The 24,923-nt window shown below is 34.9% G+C and overlaps 1 protein-coding gene across 2 annotated transcripts in view; it reads right to left on the bottom strand.

Annotated features, from left to right (window-relative positions):
• DPH6 (diphthamine biosynthesis 6) overlaps window positions 1-24,923 on the bottom strand; it is a 158,826-nt gene that overhangs the window by 127,609 nt on the left and 6,294 nt on the right. The window contains exons 3-4 of one of the 2 annotated variants that reach the window (XM_004609553.2): window positions 21,682-21,875; window positions 7,944-8,205 (exon numbers count right to left, since the gene is read on the bottom strand). In XM_004609553.2, the coding sequence (XP_004609610.2) occupies window positions 8,020-8,205; window positions 21,682-21,875 (380 nt within the window). In that variant the 3' untranslated portion in view covers window positions 7,944-8,019. Of the gene's footprint in view, window positions 1-7,943; window positions 8,206-21,681; window positions 21,876-24,923 lie in introns of those variants that run through there. The other variant, XM_004609552.2, reaches the window with a different exon arrangement.

The raw sequence follows: 24,923 nt of genomic DNA on the forward strand, positions 1-24,923 counted from the left end.
CATAAAGAATAAGACATTTTATAGGCACACTAAATCTGTTGTATAAAACAGGGAATTCGGTGAATGCAGTAATTGTACACACAGTAGGGAATTGGTAATTATCAATTAACCATAAAGCAAAAAAGGCATCAACATAAATTTGGCATCTTACAATTATGCAAAATCGTTACAGCTAGAGTAGTTTTACATATTATATAGCCTTGTTTTGTCTAAAATAGACATAAATAACATCTGAAAAGAAACTATGTGCTCAGTATCCTGAGGAAGAAATCAAACCATTCAAATCTGAAGACAAAATTTCTAAGTATAATTTATAATTATAAAGCGTAAAGGTTCAAGAACTTCATCGAAAAACAAGGCTCTTTGACATTAACCTAAAAATAGGTTCTATAACAGTACCTAGTCTTTGACAGAATCTGTGCTAAATGATAGCACTAAAGAATATCTGAAGTAAATATGCTTCCATAAATAAAGGGGGTGGGGTGTTCCTGGCTTTCCAAAGCAACTAATTTAAAATACAAAAGTAAATAGTGGCTAATTAAAGACCTCAGAACACACTGAATTGGAGGTTTGATTTCATTTTAGTGCTACTTCATACTTCACTTCAGCATATATTTGATAGTAAAACTGTGGAAACACTGAAAAACTGTTATCAATATGTAATTATCTGTAATTATCTCTATCAGGGAGGAATAAGATGAGGAAATGTAACTAATCTATGGAAAAAATGGAGAAACTCAAAGACTAAATTGTTAAGAGTAAATGATAATTTCAAAGTACTGATCAAAACTACAAGCTAAAACAAGAATGAATCATAAGAATAACAATCAAACACACAGGTAGAGTGATATGATACTGAGATTTAAAGACCACAAGATTCTTTTCTTTCTTTTTTTTTTTTGTTGGTCACACCCGGCGATGCACAGGGGTTATTCTTGGCTCATGCACTCAGGAATTACTCCTTGCGGTGCTCGGGGGACCATATGGGATGCTGGGAATCAAACCAGGGTTGGCTGCGTGCAAGGCAAATGCCCTACCCGCTGTGCTATCCCTCCAGCCCTGACCACAAGATTCTTAAGACAACCCTAGTGACATTAGTGAAATAAGGAAGGATGCATGCAAGTCACAGAGAAAAAACTACAGTATAGGAATATGAAATATTTTAATAGCAAAGCATTCACTATAATCATTCTGATGAACATGTAAAACTAACTTTCTCCATTAAAACTCAAATCGCCAAATCCATATATAGACACTATGCCTTAATCATCTACATCTCTAGCAACTAGAATAAAACCTGTAACAAACCCAGAGGAGAAAAAAAATAGTATGTTTACATCCTAAACTTCATATAGCATATGCAAATATTATAGATTAGAGACTTGTAGCATATGGCATCATCTGCCTACCTCTTGCACTTATCAACTTATTGAAATTAAATAAATGAGCATATAAAGTCATCTTAAGAAGCTCTATCTTATAGCCATATTACCTAAACCATACAATAATGAAAATAAATAAAATACATGTCAAGAAATGACTTATGCTTTAAAAGTTTTTTTTTTACATTTTCTTTGAAAAAGCAAACTTATTAGTGATATGCCCATCAAGCTTTCCTAGTTAAGACATTTTAGGACACCTGAAAGACCCTTTAGAAATCCGGATCGTGGAAATTACTCAATTAATTTTTGTCCAAATCACAATAAAAAACAAGGTCCAAATAGGCGTATTGAAACACACAAGCTTTGACATCATCTTTACCATGTATAAAGAAACTAATATGTAAAACATTAGAAGGAAAGATTAATTAAAGACAAAATAAGGATAACAGAATTTCTGTCATACTATACCTGAAGACACAGAAAAGAACAGTTAGCTTGTTTAACAACCAAAACAATGGATAACAATGTCAGATAACTATGATCTTATTAAGGTTAGTTAAGTATTAACAATACAGTAATGCTCCAGTATACCAGAAATGTTATATCTAGTGAATGACAACAGCAACAACAATAATAATGTAACAATATTTATTGAACTTTCCATTATCATCTATTTTCATTGAGTTATACCATTAAATGGAAAGAACAACCCTATGGTGTAGGTACTATTACTAAAGCTTCACTATAAATGCGAAAACAATAGTATAGAGACATTAAAAAAATAGGGTCATATGGTTAACATGTGGGAGAGCCTAAATTATGCCAAAGTCCTCACTTTATAGATATTAACACTTCTTGTTACATACAAATTACACACTGGTTTCCTTTAATATTATGAAAGTAAAAGATCACTACTTATCATTAAAATTATATTATGGAGTATACAATGTAACAGGGACTCTAAACTACATTTTGGCCCGTAGACACACAATAGCAACATATATACCTCATTATGATCCATGACGCAGTTGAGGAGAAATATCAGCCAATTCTCATATGTCCAGCACTGTTTGCCCCACCTTGAGAATTTCTCAGGACCTATAACTACACCTGTAAGCAATATTATTTATGGCTCATTCAAATATTGCTTGTCTCCAAAAGACTTTTAAATGCTTATATTTTCTATTATTTTTTTAATTCCTTATTTTTTATTCCTGGCACAGCTCCCACAATTTATAGAACATTATATCTAATGTAATGAAAAGAGAAAGACAAAGCCTTAACCCCAAAAACTTTTAAATAAAAAGTGCATATTCAAAGATTTTACTCCAATTTTCACATGCTAGATTCCTATATGTATATATATATTATATATTGCATAGAATATATAAACACATACTTCAATGTCAACTATAATAAGAAAAACAGAATTAATAAAAATATTTTTTCTCAAATTTAATCAGTTTCATTCAGCAGCAGTAATGATCTTGTCTCATATTCTACCATCTTGAAGGAATTTAAAGGAATTTTTTTTTTGGAATGTTGCTATAAAATGTTCATTGACATTTTAATTAAAAAAAGAAATGTATGTAGAATAAACAGGACATTTCCTCTAACAGTCTGCAGTGGCTGCTCCATTGCTTCTTTGTACAGTATTAGTAAATTATGCAGACTCTCACTAGAGAGAGCAGCTGTATTTCACTGTCTTCAGTAATGTAATCTACATTTATCATTATTTTAATTAAGCAGTTTCTTAATTTGGTACTTTCATTGCAAAGAAAAAAAATACCTTATTCAATTTTTTTGGTAGACAGCATCTTGTCAGACTTGTAAGCCAGAGTTTAATTTTAATCATGATTCTTACTGCAATTGGTCATTATTTTAAAAAAGAATTACCGTATTTGGTTTATTAAGCACTTGGTCATTTTTATGCTATCACCTTAAAACACTGGTGCCTTCTTTATAACAATAGAAAAAGATACTTCTGCAGCTCTCAATTTTAATATAAGTTACATACTAAAAACAATATAATTTTTCATAATGTAAATTCAAGGTTATTCAGTATTAATAAAATGCACAAATAAGAATTTTCCAAGAGAAACAATACTGAATGTGAGAAAAATCAATTCTAAAGTTTTGTGTTATTTTTCTCATTGGGTCATTTAAAATGCCTGAATCTTTAGCAAAAATCTATCACTGTGAAGTATAATAGCTTTTAATCATCTTGAAGACAAGTTCTGAGTATTTCTATTCAATTCCCATTATTATTTGTAGCTACAATTTGTAGACTTTTAAGAATTGATGGATAATATTGAAATTGTGTTTGTTTTAAATGGTTTACAGAAAATAATCACTATAATACTATACTGGCACATTTAAACTGCATTTTAATACATATGATATCTCAAATCATATGCCAATAAGAGGTCTGATGTAAAAGTTTTGTATTTGGAAGGCATATGCTGAGCATCTTTTGTGAAAGGTTCAGAATTAGGTGCTTTTCTGAATTCCAATAAAAGTAGAACAAAGCCTTTGCACAAAACAGAAGGAATATATGTGTCTATGTGTGTGATATATACAAACACACACACATATATATGGTACACACACACATGGAGAGAGAGAGAATGAATAAGTGTTATTTTTATTTTGCTTTTATTTTTGTTTTTTGGTAGTCAAACCCACCATTGCTCATGGACTACTCCAGGCTCATGTTTTGTGGGCCATTCCCTGAGGAACACAGGCAATCACGCAATGCTAAGACTGAACCTGGGGTTCCTGCATACAAAGCAAGTGCTTTAGCACTTTAAGCTATCTTCCAGGACTGCAAAGTTTCTCTTAATCTCTATAACTTGGGTGGGTCTTTCAATTCCCATCACTACTTTAAGCAGAAAATCTTCACTTTCATCTATTTGAGTGTTTTGTTGTTGTTTTTAGCCAGAGAAAGCAAATGTGACTTGCCAATAGTTACATTGTTGTTCAGTTACATTGTTGCCTTGCGTGGGTTCAATTCTTGACACCACACACACACATACACACACACACACACCCTCTTGTATGAATAAGAACTAAGAACACATGTAAATGAAAAAGTGCTCCTAGATATAGCATTTAATAAATGAAAAAATAAATGACTCCCCCTTTTTTTTGAACTGTCTACTGGAGTTTATAAATATGACTTAAAGTTTGGAGATGAGGTCTGTAGGGAATCTGAAGTTAATACACATCTCCCTTTCTTGGTTCATGATGCTAAGCAATGCTATGGCAGTTTTAAGATCCACAGCAATCATCACAAGGTATAAAACAGCATTTAAAAAAAAAATCCAAAGTGCATTATATGTGTTCAGATTTATATTAAAATGCCCACAGTAAAATAATACCATTAGCCTTCACAGTGTGATTTTTGGATTAAAGTTACCATTATAGTTTGAGCATCTAAAATGATGTGGCCAATTAATATGCATTATCTCTAATCTTCACAAAACCTCAAAAGATAAGGTATTTTTCCTCCCAAAGCAGGCTCAAATGTCAAAAATCATGTTTGATATTACATAGAGAACACATGGAAAAAGCTAAAGTATAGTCCATGCATCTTTAACTAAAAATACTTTCAGAAATAAAAAAAGTTAGTCTTTATAAATTTTCTCTTCAAAGCACAGCTAAATACAATAACTGCTTTTATATCACATAACTCTAAAAATACTGTTTCATAAGTAAAAACTAACTAGCAATATGTACAATCCAATTGAGAACTAAAGAAGTAAATCTAAAATTTAAATCAATAGTAAGAATAAATGACTTAGTCATTGTGTAACTTCCAGAGCTTGAATTTAAATAATGTGATGTGTAGAACCAGGGCTGCCAAACTCAGGTACAAGTAAAAGTTAACTTTTAGACAGCTTATTTCAGACACTAATTAAAAAGAAGAAGTGAGTACAATGGAATGAAATAATTTTTTGAAACATTCCTATTGGACCTCAACTTCAAAAAGAAATTTCATGAAGAGACAGTACAGTTTGTAAGATTCCTTCTATCTCAAATTACTCTGATGAACGTCTGATAAAATTTGAGATTTGTAACACTGGGTAATGACATGAGGTAGCCAATGGTCTTTTGTTCCCTTTGTTTAAAGTAAAGCCTCTAGTGAAAAAAAAAAGAATGCCTACTGAGGAAAAATGAATCTCTTGTCTGAGCAAAAATTAAATTTAAATATCCTGCTTCTTACCTGAATATTCCGAATTATTGACATGTGGCCTCTGTTCACTACCGACCTATAGAGGGCACTGTTGCATCAGCTTTGAAGCTTTACAATAGATGCTAAGAAAGAGTCTATACATAATGTGCAGTTTCTTTTAAAGGATCAAATGCATAGAAATCTAAATTTAAGGCTAATATAAGGGGGGGGGACCTAAAATGTATGTTTTTCTAAAATAGGCTGGACTTCAGTGGGAAAAAAACTTAACAAAAACAACTGTCAAACTGAGAACACTGCACTGCACACATTTTGCATTTTCCTTTGTAGTGCTTTCACGAGAAAGGTAACTAATCATAGCACCTCCTTATCCATTGGAAACAGCATCCCATTGCAGAATCCTTTTTACAATCAATAGGAAAATGAATGTGGCACCTCATGCAATCCTTCCATAATTCTATCAGCAGAAAGAATGCAGTCTGTTTGCATACTTTTGTCTAAAAGGCCAATTCCATTTGTCCCCTCTTTGGGTAAAATGACAGCTACAGATCAATCACTCTTACATGGAAGTAAACACACTGGGAAAAAAATAAAAGGATTGAAACTGAAAACCTTGCCTTTTTCATATGCAATTTTTTATATATAAAAACTCAAACTCAAAGCAAATGAAATAAAAAAAATGACAAGTGTTTTTTTCCTCCTCATACACATATATTCTGTGCTATTGTACAACAGTACCAAGGAATAAAGTTACACATACTAGTACTGACAACATTTAGTGATTATATATGGATAGCATTCAATTAAGCTTCCAGATATTTTCCATTCTTTCACATCATTCTTATTACAATTTAAGTACAGTGCCAAAGGCTTTTTCAAATACATATGTTTACAATGCATTACAATAAGACTAGTAAATATAAGAATCTTATTATGCTACTACTTAATTTTTTCCACTTGTTTATTTACCAAAAATTTAAGTATTTGACACTACAAAAAAAGTGAAAAGGGAAGTTAAATTATTTTATTTTGATGATTCTTCATTTTTGAACCACTATGAAAATATCAAAATGCACTATAACAATTATAACAGCATGAACAAGAAATCTAGAAACAGATACAAATTGAGAAAGGAGGATACTTCACTCACATTAGTTCACATCCCTAAACCACACTTTAGACAAATCAACATCAGTACAGGTACCATCACAAAACTGAAGCATCTAAAAATCATCCCAAATTCCCTATAAAAATAGTATACAAGTCGTTCTGTCACTCTCAAACTTCCATAGAGATTAGCACCTTCTCTCAAATCAAAGTGCGGAACTGTGAAAGTGTTAAAATTCTTCAATAATATGCCAACCTACTCATAAATCAGAAAGAGGGGAAGGGGCTTCAGATGGTATGTAGATTTTATTTTATTACAAAAGCTCTAGTTTAACAAGTTATTTTCAGCCAATAAAAGTCAAAAGTAAAGCATTGTTAAAGTTGCCAGCACTGACTCCAAGACTCTTATTAACTTAACAAAAATGCTACTTGAGTATAGTGCTCTTAAATTATTAATTTATGAGTTTTGCTTACTCTCCTCCTGAGGCAAGGCAATTGGTAGGTATGTTGGATGCATGTAAATAAACAGAAAGCTTTTATAATAGTCTGATAATATACTAACATAATAAAACAACCCTTTTAATGAACACTGAATGCACAATCTTATGACCCAAGTTTATATAAATGGGCTATATAATTTAAAGAAATTGTAACATCCTCTAGGAAGTAAATGCACAAATTCAGAAAAATTAAACACGAGGCTATTACGTTTCATTGATCTGATAAAATGCTTACAGCAGGATCAGTGCTACTATGACTATGAAGAATATTTCACATGCAATTTAAAGAAATCTAAAGAAAAATGCTAACTGAGAAAATTTATTTGAAATATTGGTTTTCATTTACCACAAGGATAATTGCCCAAAAAAAGGTAATATCTTTTTAATATTCAGGATATTTAGCAAGATATTTTAGTTTACTAATGTAGAAAGAAATGTAGCATATTAAAATCAATTTTAGTTAACTCTAATTTATGCAAAGCTTGATTGTAAGCAATAGCTGCTAAAAGGATGCAGCATTGTTGATTCATATACAAGCATTTTACTTAACTACATTGGATAATAGCAGTGCTCCTAAAGGAGTATAAAAAGCAAAGTGATTAGCAGTCATTACTGTTAATTAATGCTCACATTACATTCCTTGAGATGAATCTCTTTTAAGTTAAATAAATGGGAAGTTTATTTTTGAAGGATTGCCAAACCTTGCCTAGGTAAGTATTAGAATGAACCGTCAACTACCGGTAAGCAGAATGAAAAACAGGGACAGATCAGCATCCAATTAGTATGTCTAAGTTTTTAAACAGGAAAAGGGTTGAGGAGAATGAGTAAAACTGGAAACTCATACTTCACATTCTGCAATCTCACTGATAAAAGGAGGAAATGTGTGTTTATCAAACTTGCTGTGAGTGCACAGTTCATTTGGAGTCCTGTAAACAATCGCCTGGCTGCCCACTTCCAAATGCATGTGAAAATCTGAGGGATTCAGAGCATCATATTCAGCAAGCAAGGTCACTTTAGTGATGCCCTGGAAATGGGAAATTAGGAAAACGTGGCAATCAGAGGCTTAGGGCTGACCAGAAAACCCCCAAGGCTGGCTCACCATCTTTCACCACCAGCCAGGCTGTCTCTGCTTATTCAGTATTAACACAACAGGGCTGCAAGGGAATGAAAAGAACTCCACACACCTAACTGGGACATTGGCTTTCTTGTTTAGAAAATGATAGGCATTTGTCACAGAGGGGAAAAAAATCTCAAACTCAGCTTTCAAATACCAGCGTTGAAAGAAAAACAGGCTCCTCATGAACCTTCAGAAAAAAAGACCTAGGGAATGGCGACATCCTGTTGATTATCAGGTTTCCTTTCCTCCTATACCATTCTGTGCATTTTAAAATGGAAGCCAAATCTTCAACAAAGAAGCTTCAAATGTAATGCATGCTCATTAGTGGGGAAAATTTTTTAAAATTCAAATGTGCAAAAATTATACAAACACTCAATACTTTCCACATACAGACTTAAAATATATCCTTTGGATATTTTCTATGCATGTATTTGTATAACTGCACTTTACAGAAATACAATTATAGCATACAGAGCATTTGGTAATATATTTTCTTCCTTAATAATATATACAAATTTCTACAACTTCATTTTAATTCTCTACAGTACCCCATTATAGGGATACACTACAATTTAGTTAGTTTAAATTTTTGAGTGCCTCCTTAATTATTGACTAGGACTAAATCCCCCAAAGTAGAACTGCTTGGTAAAGAGTTAGTTGATTTTTCTGTGTGTGCCTGATGACTTCTGCCAAATTACCCTCAGAGAGGCTGAACCAAATTATGGGTCTGTTAGAGGTATGTAAGGGTAACAGTTTTTCCAAAACCAGCATCATTTGTCAATCCAGCCAAATTGATAGCCTCATTTTTGAATTAGTGAGGCTGAACATTTCTTTGTTCTTGAGTTTCTCTATTTGTGAAATGCCTGTTCATAAACTCAGCTCATTTCTCTATTTGAAGTCCAGTTTTCAAACATCTATAAAACAGTGAGATATTCCTCCTCAAATGCTACCTGAGCGGGGCTAGAGTGATAGTACAGCAGGTAGGGTGTTTGCCTTGCACTCGGCTAATCCGGGTTTGATTCCCAGCATCCCATATGGTTCCAGGAGTAATTCCTGAGTGCAAAAACAGGAGTAACCCCTGTGCATTGCTGGGTGTGACCCAAAAAGAAAAAAAAATGCTACCTGAGGGCATCACCAAAAGAGACTATATTAAAGAGGGCATGACAGTTGTTAAAACATTCAAAGACCCCTTTTAGGGCTAGTAACTTTGCATGACATTATCTGACCACAAAATATTATAGAAGGGCATTTCTCAATATACACACAAAGAATAAGAAATGTTACAAACTGAACTGGTGTTGCAACATCCACCATCAGCAGTGAATGTTTTGTTGTATTGTTGGGTTTCTGGGAGAAAAATGTGAAAACATAGAAAGTCTACATTCTACACTCATTTTGGGGAGGGGTGAAAGGGGGGAATTGGCAGGTGGCAGGAGGGGACAGAGGGCTAGATATTTCTGTGCTTGGGCCAGCAGTGGTGAGGACTTGTGGCAGGCCAATACCCAGGGGTATCACAGGATCATGTAGTTACAGCCAGAGATTGAAGTGAGGTCTGACCATTAAAGTCATGTACCCATAACCCCTGTGCTTTCTCCCAAGTCCCTCCAAATTGTCTTATTTTATAAGTCAAGGAATGAGATGTAACAATGAATGATGAAGCAAGTTTCTCATGCTATTATCTTGAATCAATGACTTATTAAATGTGTCATTCCTAAGAAAAGTATTAAGTATTAAAAATAAAAGTGAAAGAAGAAAAAAGAAAGGTGCACTCCTTCCTCCAAAAGTCAATTTAATTTAGGACCACTTTCACACAGAACCAGGAAACTGATAAAATAGTCATATATGATAAACTCATCATCAAAAAGAGAATCAAATTAGGAAGTAACTTCAAACTACCATCACATCTTTTCTCTTTTAGATAAACAATAGCTTAAAAACATAGAAAGCTGTGACCTAGAAGAGTGCTTCTCAAACTGTTAAGAATTACTTCTTTTTTTAAAAAAATCTCTAAACCTTTAAAAACAATCTCTGTAAAACACAATATAAAGGAAATACTAAAATATTCAGGAGCAGAGGTGAGGGTGGAGGGGGTAGAGGTCTAAAATATAAGAACTAATTTTTATTATTAGGCTCAAAGCTATAAAATCCTTTTCAAATAGCTACAACATTTCTGAATGCTTATTTTCAATTTCTAAAAATAGCTGACCTTTCACAAATAACAGACACACTTCATGGACCAGTCCCTAGACCACACTTGAGTACCAATGATCTATAAATATTCTGAGAGCTCTGAAATGAGATGAGATCAAACACAGACTGAACACTTTGATCCCTGACTTAATAACTCCACCCCTCCTTATCAAACCATATGCTGGCCTCTCTGTCTCAACTGCTAATCCACACAGACCTCATTGGTTTCCATGCACAATATATGTTCGTTGTTAGATGGCAATATCAACACGAATACAAATGCAATGCTGAGAGGTAGCAGAATGCTGTGTTAAAAGTATATCTTTCTGGGGCAGAAGCAATAGTACAGTAGGGAGGGCACTTGCCTTGCACACGGCCACCCCAGTTTCAATCCCCATCACCTGGAGCACTGCCAGGAACAATCCCTGAGTTCAGAGCCAGGGATTGTTAGCTTAAGCACCCACACTACAAAACAAAAACAAAAAAAAACAAAACCCAACTATCTCTTTCTAGCTGCGTAACTCTGAACTAGCTGTTTAAATCGTCTGGCAAACAGTGTTATAAATTGGAGTAATTATAATACATAATTTTTTTTGTTTATTTTAGGTCTATACTTGAAGCTAATCCAGGCTCACTCCTGTATGGGGCTCAGGGCAGCATTTTGGGTGCTAATGATCAAGCCTGGGTCAGATTTGTGCAAGGCAAGTGCCCTGCCCCATATACTACCTCTCCATTCCCCTATAACAAGTAACTGAAAAAAATGTCTCTGGGATTTTTAACAATAAATATAGAATATATAGACAACAAGTCTTAAAATAGGCTATTCTGAAGGCTCTAGGACCAATTCCCTATTTGATAGCAAAGAATTCTAGTACAAGGAAAGTAAGTAACACATCTCATAGTTTCTGCCTCTTCTGATTTATCAATGTGTTTTTTTAATGGAAATCTACAAGGATCAGTATAAGCTAAATCGTGGCTAGATAGGTTCAACTTTCTTTGGTACGTTTAAGAATTTCTCATTTAGTGCCCAACTAAATGACCAAGTATGCAACATGACCACACAGGTCACCACTGTAAATGCAATGAATAAGTGTACTATACATAATTCTGCTAGTGTTGAGAGGTAATTGCTTCTATATACAAGAGAGCACATAAGAGCCCTATTATATTGCCTCTGGATATTCAAAGAGCCACTTTTTAAAATCTCTTAATTCTTCATATGTTCTTTCAAGTCTAAATTCTCTAAACTCAGTTCATGTAACTTTCAAATGGAAGTCCTTGCTTGAGGCTTTTTTACAAATGAGTTAATAGAAAATACATTGCTTAGATTTTAAAGATAAGCAGAGAGTTAAATCCTAAAAGGAAACATATCAAAATAATTTTTAATGGAAAGAAAGCATCTATTAATAAAAAACACTGTTATCTTTGGATTTACTTCATTATCTTTTTGAAATGACCCATGCCTCAGTTTACTATAGAAAATTAGATAGAACACATTAATTCCATATGTTTCTTAGAAGGCTGAATTATTTGACTGAGGGAGTCTAACAAAAACCTCAGAGGAGCCAAAGATTATAAGCAACAAAAGTAGAAGGACAAATTCAATCTAATACATAATATAAATTTGTCCCCATTAAAACCTCTTTCACAATTTGAATGACTACTATTCTTTTTCTTCTCTGCATTAACTTACTAATAAAGTCAAGATAAATTACACTCATCCCAATGCCAAGTTGCAGCTACAACTTAATATTAATATACTAATGGAGCCACGAATATAATGGAAAAAAATACACTTCATATAGCTTTACTGGTTGATTTTTAAAAGTTAAGAAATAAAGGAGAGAAGACCTGAGGCTGACATGAAATCATGTACTTGCAGCCTGATGGGAGAAGAAAAATAAAAACTAATATAGCATTTCTCTTTTTAGAAATCTAAAGAGATGTTCATAAATTTATTTAGTGTCAAAACAGACAAGTAAGACAATGAGAAAGATATAGTCTCTTTTTACAGATGGTATAACTAAATTAAAAACTCATAATTTATAATCTTTAAGTAAAAACTGATAAGACAAAACATACTCACACATATATAAACACACACGCACACACACACCAGTAGGCTTGTATATCAAGACGCATTAAGGACTAAAAGAGAAATGCAAATTTAGATGAAGGTTCCAGAGACGAAAGTATTTCATTCATAAAGAGAGAGAGCCTATCTAGGATGACATCAGAGAGACCCCATGTGAAAGGTTATTTCTAATTAAAACACAGTACTAGGAAGGATGACTCTAGGAATGACTAGGATGACTAGGAAGGAACAACGTGGGAAAAAATGAGCTGCAACAATAGTTTAATTTAAGTGAAACCACTTATAGTCTAGCCCACTGATGTGCCTAAAGCAGCACACATGTGTTTGGTTTTAACATACTTGCTTGTATTCTCTGATACACATTCTCCATCCCTCTCACCCTTTCGGAGAGCCAGGTAAGCTGCGACCCACATGGAAGAGCCTGGCAAGCTCCCCATGGCGTCTTTAATATGCCAAATACAGTAACAATAACAGGTCTCCTTCCCTTGACCCCAAAAGAGCCTCCCATCATTGGGAAAGACGAGTAAGGAGAGGCTGCTAAAATCTAAGGGCTAGGACGAATGGAGATGTTACTGGTGCCCGCTCGAACAAATCAATGAACAACAGGATGACAGTGATACAGTGATAGGTTTCATGCAACATAATACTGGAAAAAGGTAAGTTGAAGTTACATTGCATATGTGTTTTATCTCCTCAGGGTTTGTGAGGGCAGAGACTATGTCTTATACATCATTTTACTCCTATGTACAGTACAATACTGGTGCATCATAAGCATCTAATTAATGTTTGCTGAATGAAAGCTATAAGAGTATCTAAGTGGTAGTAATGTAGTTTAAAGTTAATAGGAAAAGTCAGGGTCACCTAAGACATTCTTTTGATCCACTAAATGTTTTCTCTCACAGCATATCATAGAATAACTTCCTATTAAATTCCCTCTTACAAGTGAAAAAACTCTAAATATTTATTGATGGTGTCATTATTTTTATGGCTATTTTATAGTTTAGGCTATGAATCTGATGGATGAAGATGTTTCCCATTAAAAAAGGGAAAGTCAATATAAAAAGATCAGTTCAGGATCTATCAAACTGGTGAGTGTCCAACATTAAAGCCTTCGTTCCCTCCAAATGTAAGGAAAACAAAGAAGGAATAGAATAATTCAAGCTTGTCCATTTTGGGTTATGTGTTTTCAGTCGTTTAATAGAAAGCATAATAAGGACAAGGAAAATCCCAGGTCTAGAAAGGAAGTAAAATACTGTAGGACAAACATATATAGCTGATGTTTAATTAACACAAAATCCTGAAGTAGATATCTATGAAAGGCTTCTTAGAAATAAATGGTGGCATGGTTAGGAAAAAGAAAATCAACTGGACACAAAGACACTAGGGTTGGAGAGCATAAAAAAATTTGAGAGACAAAGCAAACATAACCAGTACACTTTAAATATATAGAGTAGATGATAAGATATAAAGAAACCTATAGTTCCTAGAGAAAGGAATAAGACATAAAAGTCTATTGGTGAATTTATGAAGAGGCACTGAATCAGATACACACACACACACACACACACACACACACAATATACACACATAATCACGGATAACAAGTGAAAACAGTTCAAGGTTGAGGAGATAAAATGGTACTTTCGCTAGCATGAGGGGGTCATGTTTTCTGGGCTTTGAAGAAATCTACAGATGAAAACTTTAAACCTATGATAAGTTTTCAAGCTGCAATAATTGACAAGTATGATCCAACATTTTACTTCCAGACAGATCATCCATCATGTGCTTTCTCACGCATGCTTGACTTTATCATCTGAGTAGGCCAGGGAAAGCACAGCCTCCATAAAGCTGCACCTGGGAGAGAAAATAATGCCGGACTGTTTTAATTCTAACACTTCCTGTTTAGTGTCCAGAATCAATAATAGAAATATGTGTTTTGGGCCAAGAGACCAGGTTTAATGTCCAAAATCTTGGGAACTGACAGGGCTTAAGGCAAGCTGTGCAGTGCTAAAGAGCCAGCAACAATCTGCACAGGCTATTTGCCTCTTTAATTAGCACGAGGCCTGAGTATCTCTGCAATCTTAAGGCCATCTTACATGTTCTTACCACTTTCTAGCCTTTGGATTTGCCTTAGCCACTTGTGTTCTAAGATTGCCCCTAAGAATCAAAATCAGAAGGCTTCCACAAAGTAATTTTCAAACACACAAGAAAGATGCAGATACCAAAAATAAGTTGAATTTTAGGAAAAAAATACTCTGCATATGGAAATTATCTGTGGACACATAGAGGTTACATTGCCAAACATGCTCGCATAACTTACTCTGACTGTTGCACTTAAGCCTCAATAGAAAAGCAAAATTAAATTTACCAATGGGTTGATATTATATTTCATAAAAATGTTATAGCTCCCCTGAATGTGATCAATTATTATACAAAAAAAATTGAGGGCAATTAAACTAACTTGTCAAACAATCATTTACAAAATGTCCAGACATCAAGAGATAAAAATATGGGAAGCACAGCATATCTTTAAGGATCTCACAATCCAGCAAGAGAATAGTCACACGTAACAATCCTAGCAACATTCCGAGGACCACAGTAGAGGTACAGACAAGATATTCTGAAAGAAAGAGGAAGATAAGATGAAGGTGATTTCAGAAAAGGACATGACATGAGATGTTTTCTTCAAGAAAACTAAGTAGTAAAGATAAAGGCACAAGCAAAGATTCAAGATACGTTAAACAATTTCTTAGAGACAAATTTAGTCTATTATAATCTGAACTCAGAAAACTGTGTGGGAATGGTAACATGACAACTAACATGCAAGCACCACAAGCAGCCTCTGTGCAACTTCCATCCAGTAGAGTGAAGGAAAGGGAAAGAGACAATGCCAACCAAAAAAAGGGTACAGAGATATCTGTTGTTTACTAAAGATATTAAAAATTGCTTTTAAAACTGTTACAAGCCTATCTGGAGGACCTCACAGTGACATAATCTGCTGAAAATTTTGGTATGTGGGTTTTGTAACTGAAATCTGCAGGTTTTCTTGGGATCAGGATGTGCTACTTCCTCCCACCTCCCTGTACTTCCAGAAGCCTCAGCAGTCACACCTACACCTCAAAGCTCCCACCCAGTTAAGAAGCCACTCCAGCTTTACCTTCCCAATAAGCATACTGAATATCCTGAACAAACACAATGATATCTTAGTACCTGTATTGTAAAACATAATGCACAAGAGGAAAAGAGAAAGAGAAAAAGAAGAAAAGTGCCTGCCATAGAGACAGGATGCGGGCAGGAGGTGGGGTATTGCGGGATGCCGGGAGGCAAATGGGGGGCACTGATGGTGGGAAATTATCCTGGTGGAGGTATGGGTGTTGGATCATTGTATGACTGAAACCCAATCATGAACAGCTTTGTAATGGTCTATCTCAAGGATATTAAATGAAAATTTTTTTAAAAAACAAAACAACAAGGTAATGTGAATTTCATGCCAGCTTCAGTCAGATTAATTGGTGGCTGAATAAACAGCAGTACTCCTATATTTAAAATAAAGAAATAAAAGGTGCAAATGGCAATTAATAATTTATTATACAGTCAAATCATAATACAAATGTTCACTGAAAAATTTGCGGTCATCAATACCAAATAAAGATGCTGAGTGAGAAAAAGAAATTGAGAAAAGAAAAGCACCAAAAATTAAGAAGGAATTATTAAAACTGAAATGCCTAAATTAGGAAAGAATATTAATTTAATTAGGATGAAATTAACAGATTTCCAAATTAAGAAATCCCATTAAAATAAAAGCAAAAGTATAATTCCCAAGAAACAAAGTAAATGGGGGCTAAAAGAACTCAATGGAAAAAGAAATAAATAATTCTAGTAAATTTCTTGAGTCAGAAAATAGTTGATTAAGAGACAATCACAGATGAATCAGCAGAGGAATCTGTAATCTATTGTTAGCATAAAAAACAAAATTAACAAAGGAACCATAACAAGATGTATTAAACAAGTGAGATAGAAATCAGTGAGACTCGAAAGTGAAACAGAGCCATATTCATAACTTTTGTCTTATTCTTCATTATGAACAAGCAACGAATATTAGTGGGTATTTTTTTTGTTTTTTTTGGGTCACACCGGGCAATGCTCAGGGGTTACTCCTGGCTCATGCACTCAGGAATTACTCCTGGTAGTGCTCAGGGAACCATATGGAATGCTGGGAATCAAACTGGGGTCGGTCACATACAAGGCAAACGCCCTACCCGCTGTGGTACTGCTCCAGCCCCCACCCAGGTTGGTCTTGTACAAGGCAAACGCCCAACCTGCTATACTATTGCTCCAGTCCCCAAAGTGACTCTTTTTTCATAGAGATCACACCCCATAGTTCTTGGGAACCAGGGCAATTCTCAAGATGCTTCAGAATATCTAGGGGATGTGGGGGCCCCCAGGAACCAAATTCAACTTTGCTTATAACTAGGCATGTACTTTACCACTGAAGCTATCTGCCAGCCCCCAAAGTGACATATTAATACCAAAGAAATTCTAAAAAACAAGAGAAAGTTTAGTGATATGAAAACCAGGTAGTTGGCAAACAGTTCATTGAAAACCGGGTAACTGACATTGATAAATAGCTAGAGAAATGTAAGGATTTGAAAGTACTTTAATACTGAACTTAGGGAATTCAAATTATAGGTGTTTTATATACATATATTTTTTGTTTTGCATTATACTTAGACAAATCCTTTTGCAATCACTTGGTAATCATGAGCAATATGAAAAGCTTTTTATTGGTTTTCATTAACTTTACAAAAGTTAGCAAAGTTTTAGGTATTAAAATTCTTCCAAATTTTTCCTACTTCTTTTCAATTACAGTCAACTAAATTCTTTGCAAAAAGAAGCATTCCTGTGCAAAAATCAGCTCTGATATTAGGGGATGGGGGGGTGATAAAAACAGAAGACTGACTTACATATAAAAGGCACAAAACTGTAACCTGTCAAAAATTCATTGAAAATGAAAATCAATCCAAGTGATTTCAGCACTTCATTCACATTAAAATAATCAGAAAAAAATAGTTCATCATCTTCTCAGAACAAAACTAACTTGAAGAGTTATAACAATTCTCATTTTTCCATAATTAATTATTCATGAGAATACATAAGATGTCTATTGAAATCTTGGTACCAGTGTTTAATAAGTGGATTTAACTATAAAAAACAGACTATAAAATCTTTTCCATGAAAGCAATGTATTTTTGATATCTATATCCTTAAAATATCCAATAGTAAATTAATATCTCTACTAGAAAAGGAACTACTTAGTCTTAGACAACTCTTTTGACTACAGTTAAAATTATCATGTATGAACTTCTAAAGTAAAGTTGTCAAGGTTTAACATTAGTATTAATTTAGTATTAATTAGTATTAATTTATGTCAAACTGATAGTTACTATAAAGATAATGGCAAAGTATCTTCTTTCCAAAGAGAACATAGATCTAAATAAAAAAAATTTCTTAAGTACTACTAATCTGCTCATTTTAAATTAAATTGATTAGTAATTTATTATCACTCACTATCTTGAAGGCTATTACCACAAAACTTCTCCAAAATTATCAGTTATCCATTATTTAATGACACAATTATTTCTTGTGTCAATCCCACCACTTAATAACATTAGCTAATGGTAAAAATCCAACTTATTTGTACTCTGAAAAAGAAATTGAAAATGCAGAATTCTCACTCAAAAGTGAACACTATTAAGATCTTGGTTGATTGGTGTGGGAAGACCATTATAAACAGAACTCTTTTATACCTTCTCCTTTGACAGTCAAAACAGTTGTTATCAATAGATGTCTTCTAAGAAGGAAGAAACCAGGTTTTTTTCTGTAACTCCCTTTGAAAAGTATCTACAGAACTAGGGATGTCATTCAGTGGCAAGGCATCAACCTTCTTGAAGTATGTGATGACCTGGGTTCAATTCCTGGCACTCCCTTTTGCCCGCCCCTCCCCCCAAAGAAAAGGAAATTATCGACTCTTACCACTATCACTATCACTATCATCCATTGATGGTCAATTTGCTTGAGCAGGTCCAGTAACTTCTCCATTCATCCTAGCTCTGAGATTTTAGCAGCCTCTCTCTACTCATCCTTCCCAACGGTGCCACATTAGAGGCTCTTTCAGGGTCAGGATAATGAGACCATCACTGTTACTGTATTTGGCATATGAGTAAGCCCTGGGAGCTTGCCAGATTCTCCCATGTGGGCAGGAAGCTGTTGGTAACTTGCCAGGTTCTCTGAGAAGGAGAACTAGGCTATAAGATGTCACGCGGCCGTGAAGTCTCATGCATGAAGGAACCGGCAGAGGAACCCAGGTGTGCGGGACCCGGGGCTGAGTTCTTCAAGCCTACTCAGACCGGGACTAGGCCTCTTCCACCCAGATCCCCCATTTTCTAGTAGCTAGGCAATCACAAACCCACAAACTGCCCCCGGCGCCATGTAATCCCATCAACGGCCAACACTGTTTTATCAATCTTTAAAAACTCTGATTTTATTTATCATGATTTTCTTCTTTAGTTGCATAAAAATTTTAGCACTTGGGTCCTTTTTAATTTCCTTCCCAATTATCTTGGTGATGCTCATGGGCTGTCTCTGGTTCTGTGTTTGGGAATGATTCCTAACGGTGCTTAGGAGACCACATGTGGTGCAGGGGACTGAACTGGGGCTAACTGCAGCAAGGAAAGTATCTAACTCCAGTCCAGTCTCTCTGGCTTCCACCAGAATATTTTTAATAACTTGTGTTGACAATACCACTACATTAATGCAGAGTCCTGGGTCTGTAAATGAATATGTGGATTGGAACTTCTTTTCTGGTTGATATTTGACTATTACAGATATAAGAAAGTCACTTCTGATTAAGTTACTAAGAGTTGGAGCCCCACAAGTAGTGATCCTTGAGTGCAGTCTGAGCACTGTCAGATGTGGCCCTCCCAAGCCAAAAAACCAAACTCTTAGTAACTTAATCTACTTCTGATGGTATCCATAATTAAAGAGCAAATTATAGAATTATTCTAAGTATTTCCTCTATAAGTTTATTTATTAAAAGGTAAATAAAAATGAAAATTTTCAACATAGAAAATAAGGATTTTATCAGGCAAACTAACTTTGTGTGTGGAAAACATCAAGGATCCAGCCCAGTACCCCATATATGTAAAGCAGTTTTCTACCAATGAGCTACATCTCTGGACTTTTAAACTTCAAAAGAATATGTCCTTTCAGTTTTTAAAATCAAAATTATTCACTGATATTAAGCACTGATCAGCATCAAATATAAGGTTCAGCAGTGAAGTAGTGCTTTTTTTTTTTTGTAGGGGTTGGGGGTAGGGTACACCTGGCTGTGCTCAGGGATTACTCCTGGCTGACTCTGAGTCAGGGATTACTCCTTGCAGACTCAGGGGACCATATCGGGTGCCAGGGATCAAACCTATGTTGGCCAATGCAAGGCAATCACCTTCCCCACTGTACGCTAGCCCCTGAAATAGCTATTTGAGGCTGGCAACTTTTCATAAGGATGCATTACATAATTGTAAAGACTGAATTTCTCTAAAGAATAAGATGTTGAAATGCAAAGTCCTTTAGTAGAGAAAAGTGAAGAAATTTTCATTTCTGAAAAATTGTTGACATCCAAGAAAAAGTGGCTTAAATTTCCTTACATAAATTGTCTACAGCTGACTAGATAAAATTCATATGCTGAGTGAAATTAGTAGGATAGAGGCAGGTACAGAATGATCTCCTCCAAATATTGATATAAAGAAATAGTAAGGAAAGCACAAATGCCCAAAGGCAACAGAAACAGAGAACTTGTCTTCAGTAGGAAACTTACTGTGGTGGGGGCTGGGGTACACTGGGACAATGGTGGAAGTAAGTGAGAACTCTGGCAGAAGATGTGGTGCTGGACTGTCATGTATGAAAACCCTATCATTAACGGTACTGTAAACCATAGTGCCTAAAGTAAAATTTCAAACAAAAAACACAAAACACACATTTATATATTTGGACTGTATTCGGATAGCTGGCTATCAATGAGAATAAAAAGCTAAGTGCTTAAAATATTCTCCTGAACAACCAATTACTGGGTATAGAACTTACCAGATAATCCTGTTCCAACTTCTTAAATTCCGTCTAGAGCTATTAGCAATGAAATCACAGTGGCTATCTTATATACAGAGACAAAATATTAAACTCATACTTCTTTCAATTGATAACCAAGGTTCAGTCTTTTACTTTCTGTCAGTCAATACAAATTCCAAAATTGCAAAGGGCAGGCTAGACCACCAAGCAAAGGGCTGGCTAGATCACCATGCACAGAGCCAATCCGACCTCATCAGCCTTCAACATCCCCTGAACTCTGCCCTCTGTTTCTTTATATTCTCCACCACAAGGCACATTATTTGGTTCTTTGTTTATTCTCTATCTCCTTGCACTGGAAAGTGAATTCCAGTAGAATAAGATTTTTATAAATTCTGTTCAGTGCTCTAAATCCAGTGTCTAGAACTAAATGTTAACCATACTCACAGGCCTACAAAAAGTACGTGTTAAAAATGATTAGAGATCCATTAGTCCCACAATTCTTAGTAAAAAAGACTTAGTTAACTATCATTTGACAATCCTGGGTGCCAAAACATATGAAATATTTTATTTTTAAATACAATTTAATATTCAATTTAATGTAATAAATTTAATAAAGTTAATTTAATATTGCATGGTAGTCTGGTTTTTTTCCTATCCAAAAATATAAAATATTGACCTTCAAGAAAGAGTTGAGGGGCTGGAACAATAATATAGAGGGTAGGGCGTTTGCCTTGCACGAGGCCGACCCGGGTTTGATTCCCAGCATCCCATATGGTCCCCTGAGCACTACCAGAGTGATTTCTGAGGGTAGAGCCAGGAGTCAGTCCTGAGCATCATCAGGTGTGACCCAAAAACCAAAAAAAAAAAAGTTGAGCTTCTAATGACTGTAAGTGACTTTTTACTAAATAATGCAATACATGTAATTTACTAAATGACACGGTAAATTCAGTATATGTAATCAGTCACTCTGTGCATACCTTAACAAGTTTCAGAAGTTCATAAAGATCTTCAACCTCATCACCTTCACACTTGGTGTAGACTTGTCCTGTATCCACGCTCCTTCCCCTTATGGTGCGTCGATAGAGGGGAAGCTCCATTGCTTCTGCATACAAGTCAATGGCATGATGACCCACTGTCTGATACATGTAGCTATCCAGTTCATCTGACCCCACTGCAACAATTAGAGCAGAAATAATAAATAAAATAGTGAATGGAGACAATGAATTTGAAATTGTGTCTAGATTTTACTGCTTGGAAAACAGTCAATATCAACTTAAAAGCTTACTATATTAAATCTATCTGTATTTGTCATAAGGCAAACTTGTTCATAGTTGCATATCTAGTTCCTATCAGCTATAGTCTTCTCTGTTGCTAATTAAAAGTTAAATATAATTTTTAAATATAACTTTAGAAGCTATATACAATGAAAAAAATTTTAAATAGAAATTTTAGAGATAGTATGTAAAAAACTAAAGCATGCCGAGGGGTGTGTGCACTCTCGGGCTCTCTGGGCAGCTCTGTCTCACCACCCGCATTCGGTGCTCTGGAACCACTGTGTATGGGCTGGATCGGGACGACTGTTGGCCAAGGGCAGGCGATGGAAGGAAGAACGAGGACCAAGCTGGTTGCTGATTAGTTACCATTTATTCAATCTTCCATCTTTCTCATCTCCCACACTCCTAACTCCGTCCTCTCTCTGGATCTACCACAGCATCTCTGGATCCTCTTGTCTCTCTCCTCCCTCTTTCTCTCCCCTCACCTTCCCCTAGGCTACACACCGCCATATAGCAAAATCATCATAAGAAAGCCCTTCCTGAGGGCAAGGCATTCCAAAGCCCTTCCTGACTCTTAAGGTGTTTTTCTCCTTTCCTCAGTCCATACACTCATTAACATCTTAATACTAGTTATTTTTGTATGGACATAGCAAGAGATACATTGAGGCTTGTAGGGTAGCTCTCCTGGCAACATCTTGCCACAGACTCAGACTACAGCACTCAGGCCAGATTAATCATTCCTCACCCTAGCAGGGTCCAAACCTAATTATCATTATTTGGATCATGACAACATTTGTCCATGATCAAGCTCTTAACTTATAGTTAAGCATTAGGCACTTTAGCCAAGCCCATCTCGATGCCAACTCACCGCTTGCCCTGAGTCCGTCCCATCCTTCGTCGGGACCCTGCATGTAAGGATGCTAGGAAGTAAGGGCAGCTGAGGTTTAGGTTGAGAGAACTAATGCCCAGGAGGAAAATATCATGTAAAGTCAAATGACTCCAAAGTTACAAAAGCATAGCATTTGCTAAGTCTTCCTGTGTCCATACAAAAAGGAAATTGCTCTGAATAAACTATGCAAAAAACTCAAGAAGAGAAAAACAATATTTACAAGTCAACAGAACACTAAGAAAGAAGCTACAAATAAGCAAAGAGGAATGGGAGCACTGTAACGGGAGTAACCCAATAAACCTAAACTACCTGAGGCTATGTTATCCTACAATAGTATAGTGAGTAAGGCAAGCTTGCTTTGAATGTGGCTGCCCAGGTCTGATCCCTGGCACTGCCTATGGTACCTTGGGCACTACTGGGAGTGATTTCCTGAGCACAGAGCCAGGACTAAGAACTCAGCACAGCCTGATGTGACCAGTTTTCCTCCCAAAAGATTTATATATAAATTTAAAGATGATGCGTTTTCAAATATTCAAGGTTATTCAAGAATTGATCTAGACCTGTAGAAGAAAATTTTGTTAGTTAAATATCTTAATGTGACAAGGACTTTCAAGAAGAGGGGCCAAAGAGAAAGTATGGTGGATAAATTTGCCTTGCATGCAGTCAACCTGGGATGGATCCCCTATATCCTAGATGGTGCCCTGATCCCACCAGGAGTGATCCATGAGCAAAGACAATTGTGACACAAACATTAAAGAAAAAAAAAAATTCAAGAAAAAATTTAAGTCCTTAGTCATAGAGTTTAAACCCAATACTTCAACAAAACCTAAAAACATATATAAATATAAACATATATAAATATAAAAACATATGTAAGCATACTTAATATTGCTACAAAAATTATAAACATGTATCAAAACACACTAAATCTAACATAATACAATCACTTTTTGTTCAAGATTTCACAATCTTGTGATATAAATATATCTAAGATACAGATAAAATTTTTAAAACAGGTTAAGTTGCAACAAGTTTTTGATAATACAAATGAATTTGGAAATGTACTAGAGAAAAAATTTTTATTTTCAACTTCAACTTTTAGAAAAAATAATAAATTTACATAATATTTGTGGTAATAGTTATCACAATAGATTTTAAATTATTTCTGTATATTCATATAAGATATATAACTACTAGTACAGTTTTGAAGAGCACTTTCTAAAGTATATCCTGCAGAACGTTCTATAAATCTCAAGAAGTGAAAAGAAAGGAATAAAAAAGGGATTCCAAGGTCAAGTTAGTTTATAAAAATTAGAGATAAACTGGGGCAAGGAAAATGGCTTAAAGGGCTAATATTCATGCTTTGAATGTGGAAAGCATGAATGAGGGGACACACAGATCCCCTCAACCATAGATGGCAGTGATTCCTGAGCACTGAGATAGAAGTACTGCCTGTGCATCACCAGATATGGCATCAAAACAAAAACCAAAAATGAAGATAAATCATTTTATATTCTTAACAATATGTTTACTCCTTTAGAGTGAAACAGAAATATAGACAGCATTACCTAAGCGCCTTTCAGCATACCCTAATCTCGAAGTTAGACTGGATCTTTAAATGTATTTTTTTAAAGGACATTTATACCACTGAATTAATAAATTAAAATTTTTGAGCTTCTTAGCAACAAACTTCCTGATGTTGGTATAATAATTAAAACATTTTACTGACATCAAAAATCTAGAAGACAGTTTTCCTTTATGGCTCCACTTAGTCCCAACCACAATGTAACTTTTATTAATGGAAGCTACATAGCAATAGTGGTATGAGATCAGATACAACCAAAGTCTCCATTGTTGCCCAAAGCACCTCAATTAATATGCCACAAAAGTTCCTACTACAAATTTAAAAAGATGGGTTTTGTGAATTTTATGACAAGTCCATATTATCCCATTGATGGAGATAAATTCCTTTCCAGACTACCCATTGAAAACAGTCCCATGAATTCATTCTAACCAACTTTTCTCTATACTGGAGTCAACTCTACCTCATTAGGTT

The sequence above is a fragment of the Sorex araneus genome, chromosome 3 (assembly GCF_027595985.1).
Source record: "Sorex araneus isolate mSorAra2 chromosome 3, mSorAra2.pri, whole genome shotgun sequence".
Lineage (NCBI taxonomy): Eukaryota > Metazoa > Chordata > Mammalia > Eulipotyphla > Soricidae > Sorex > Sorex araneus.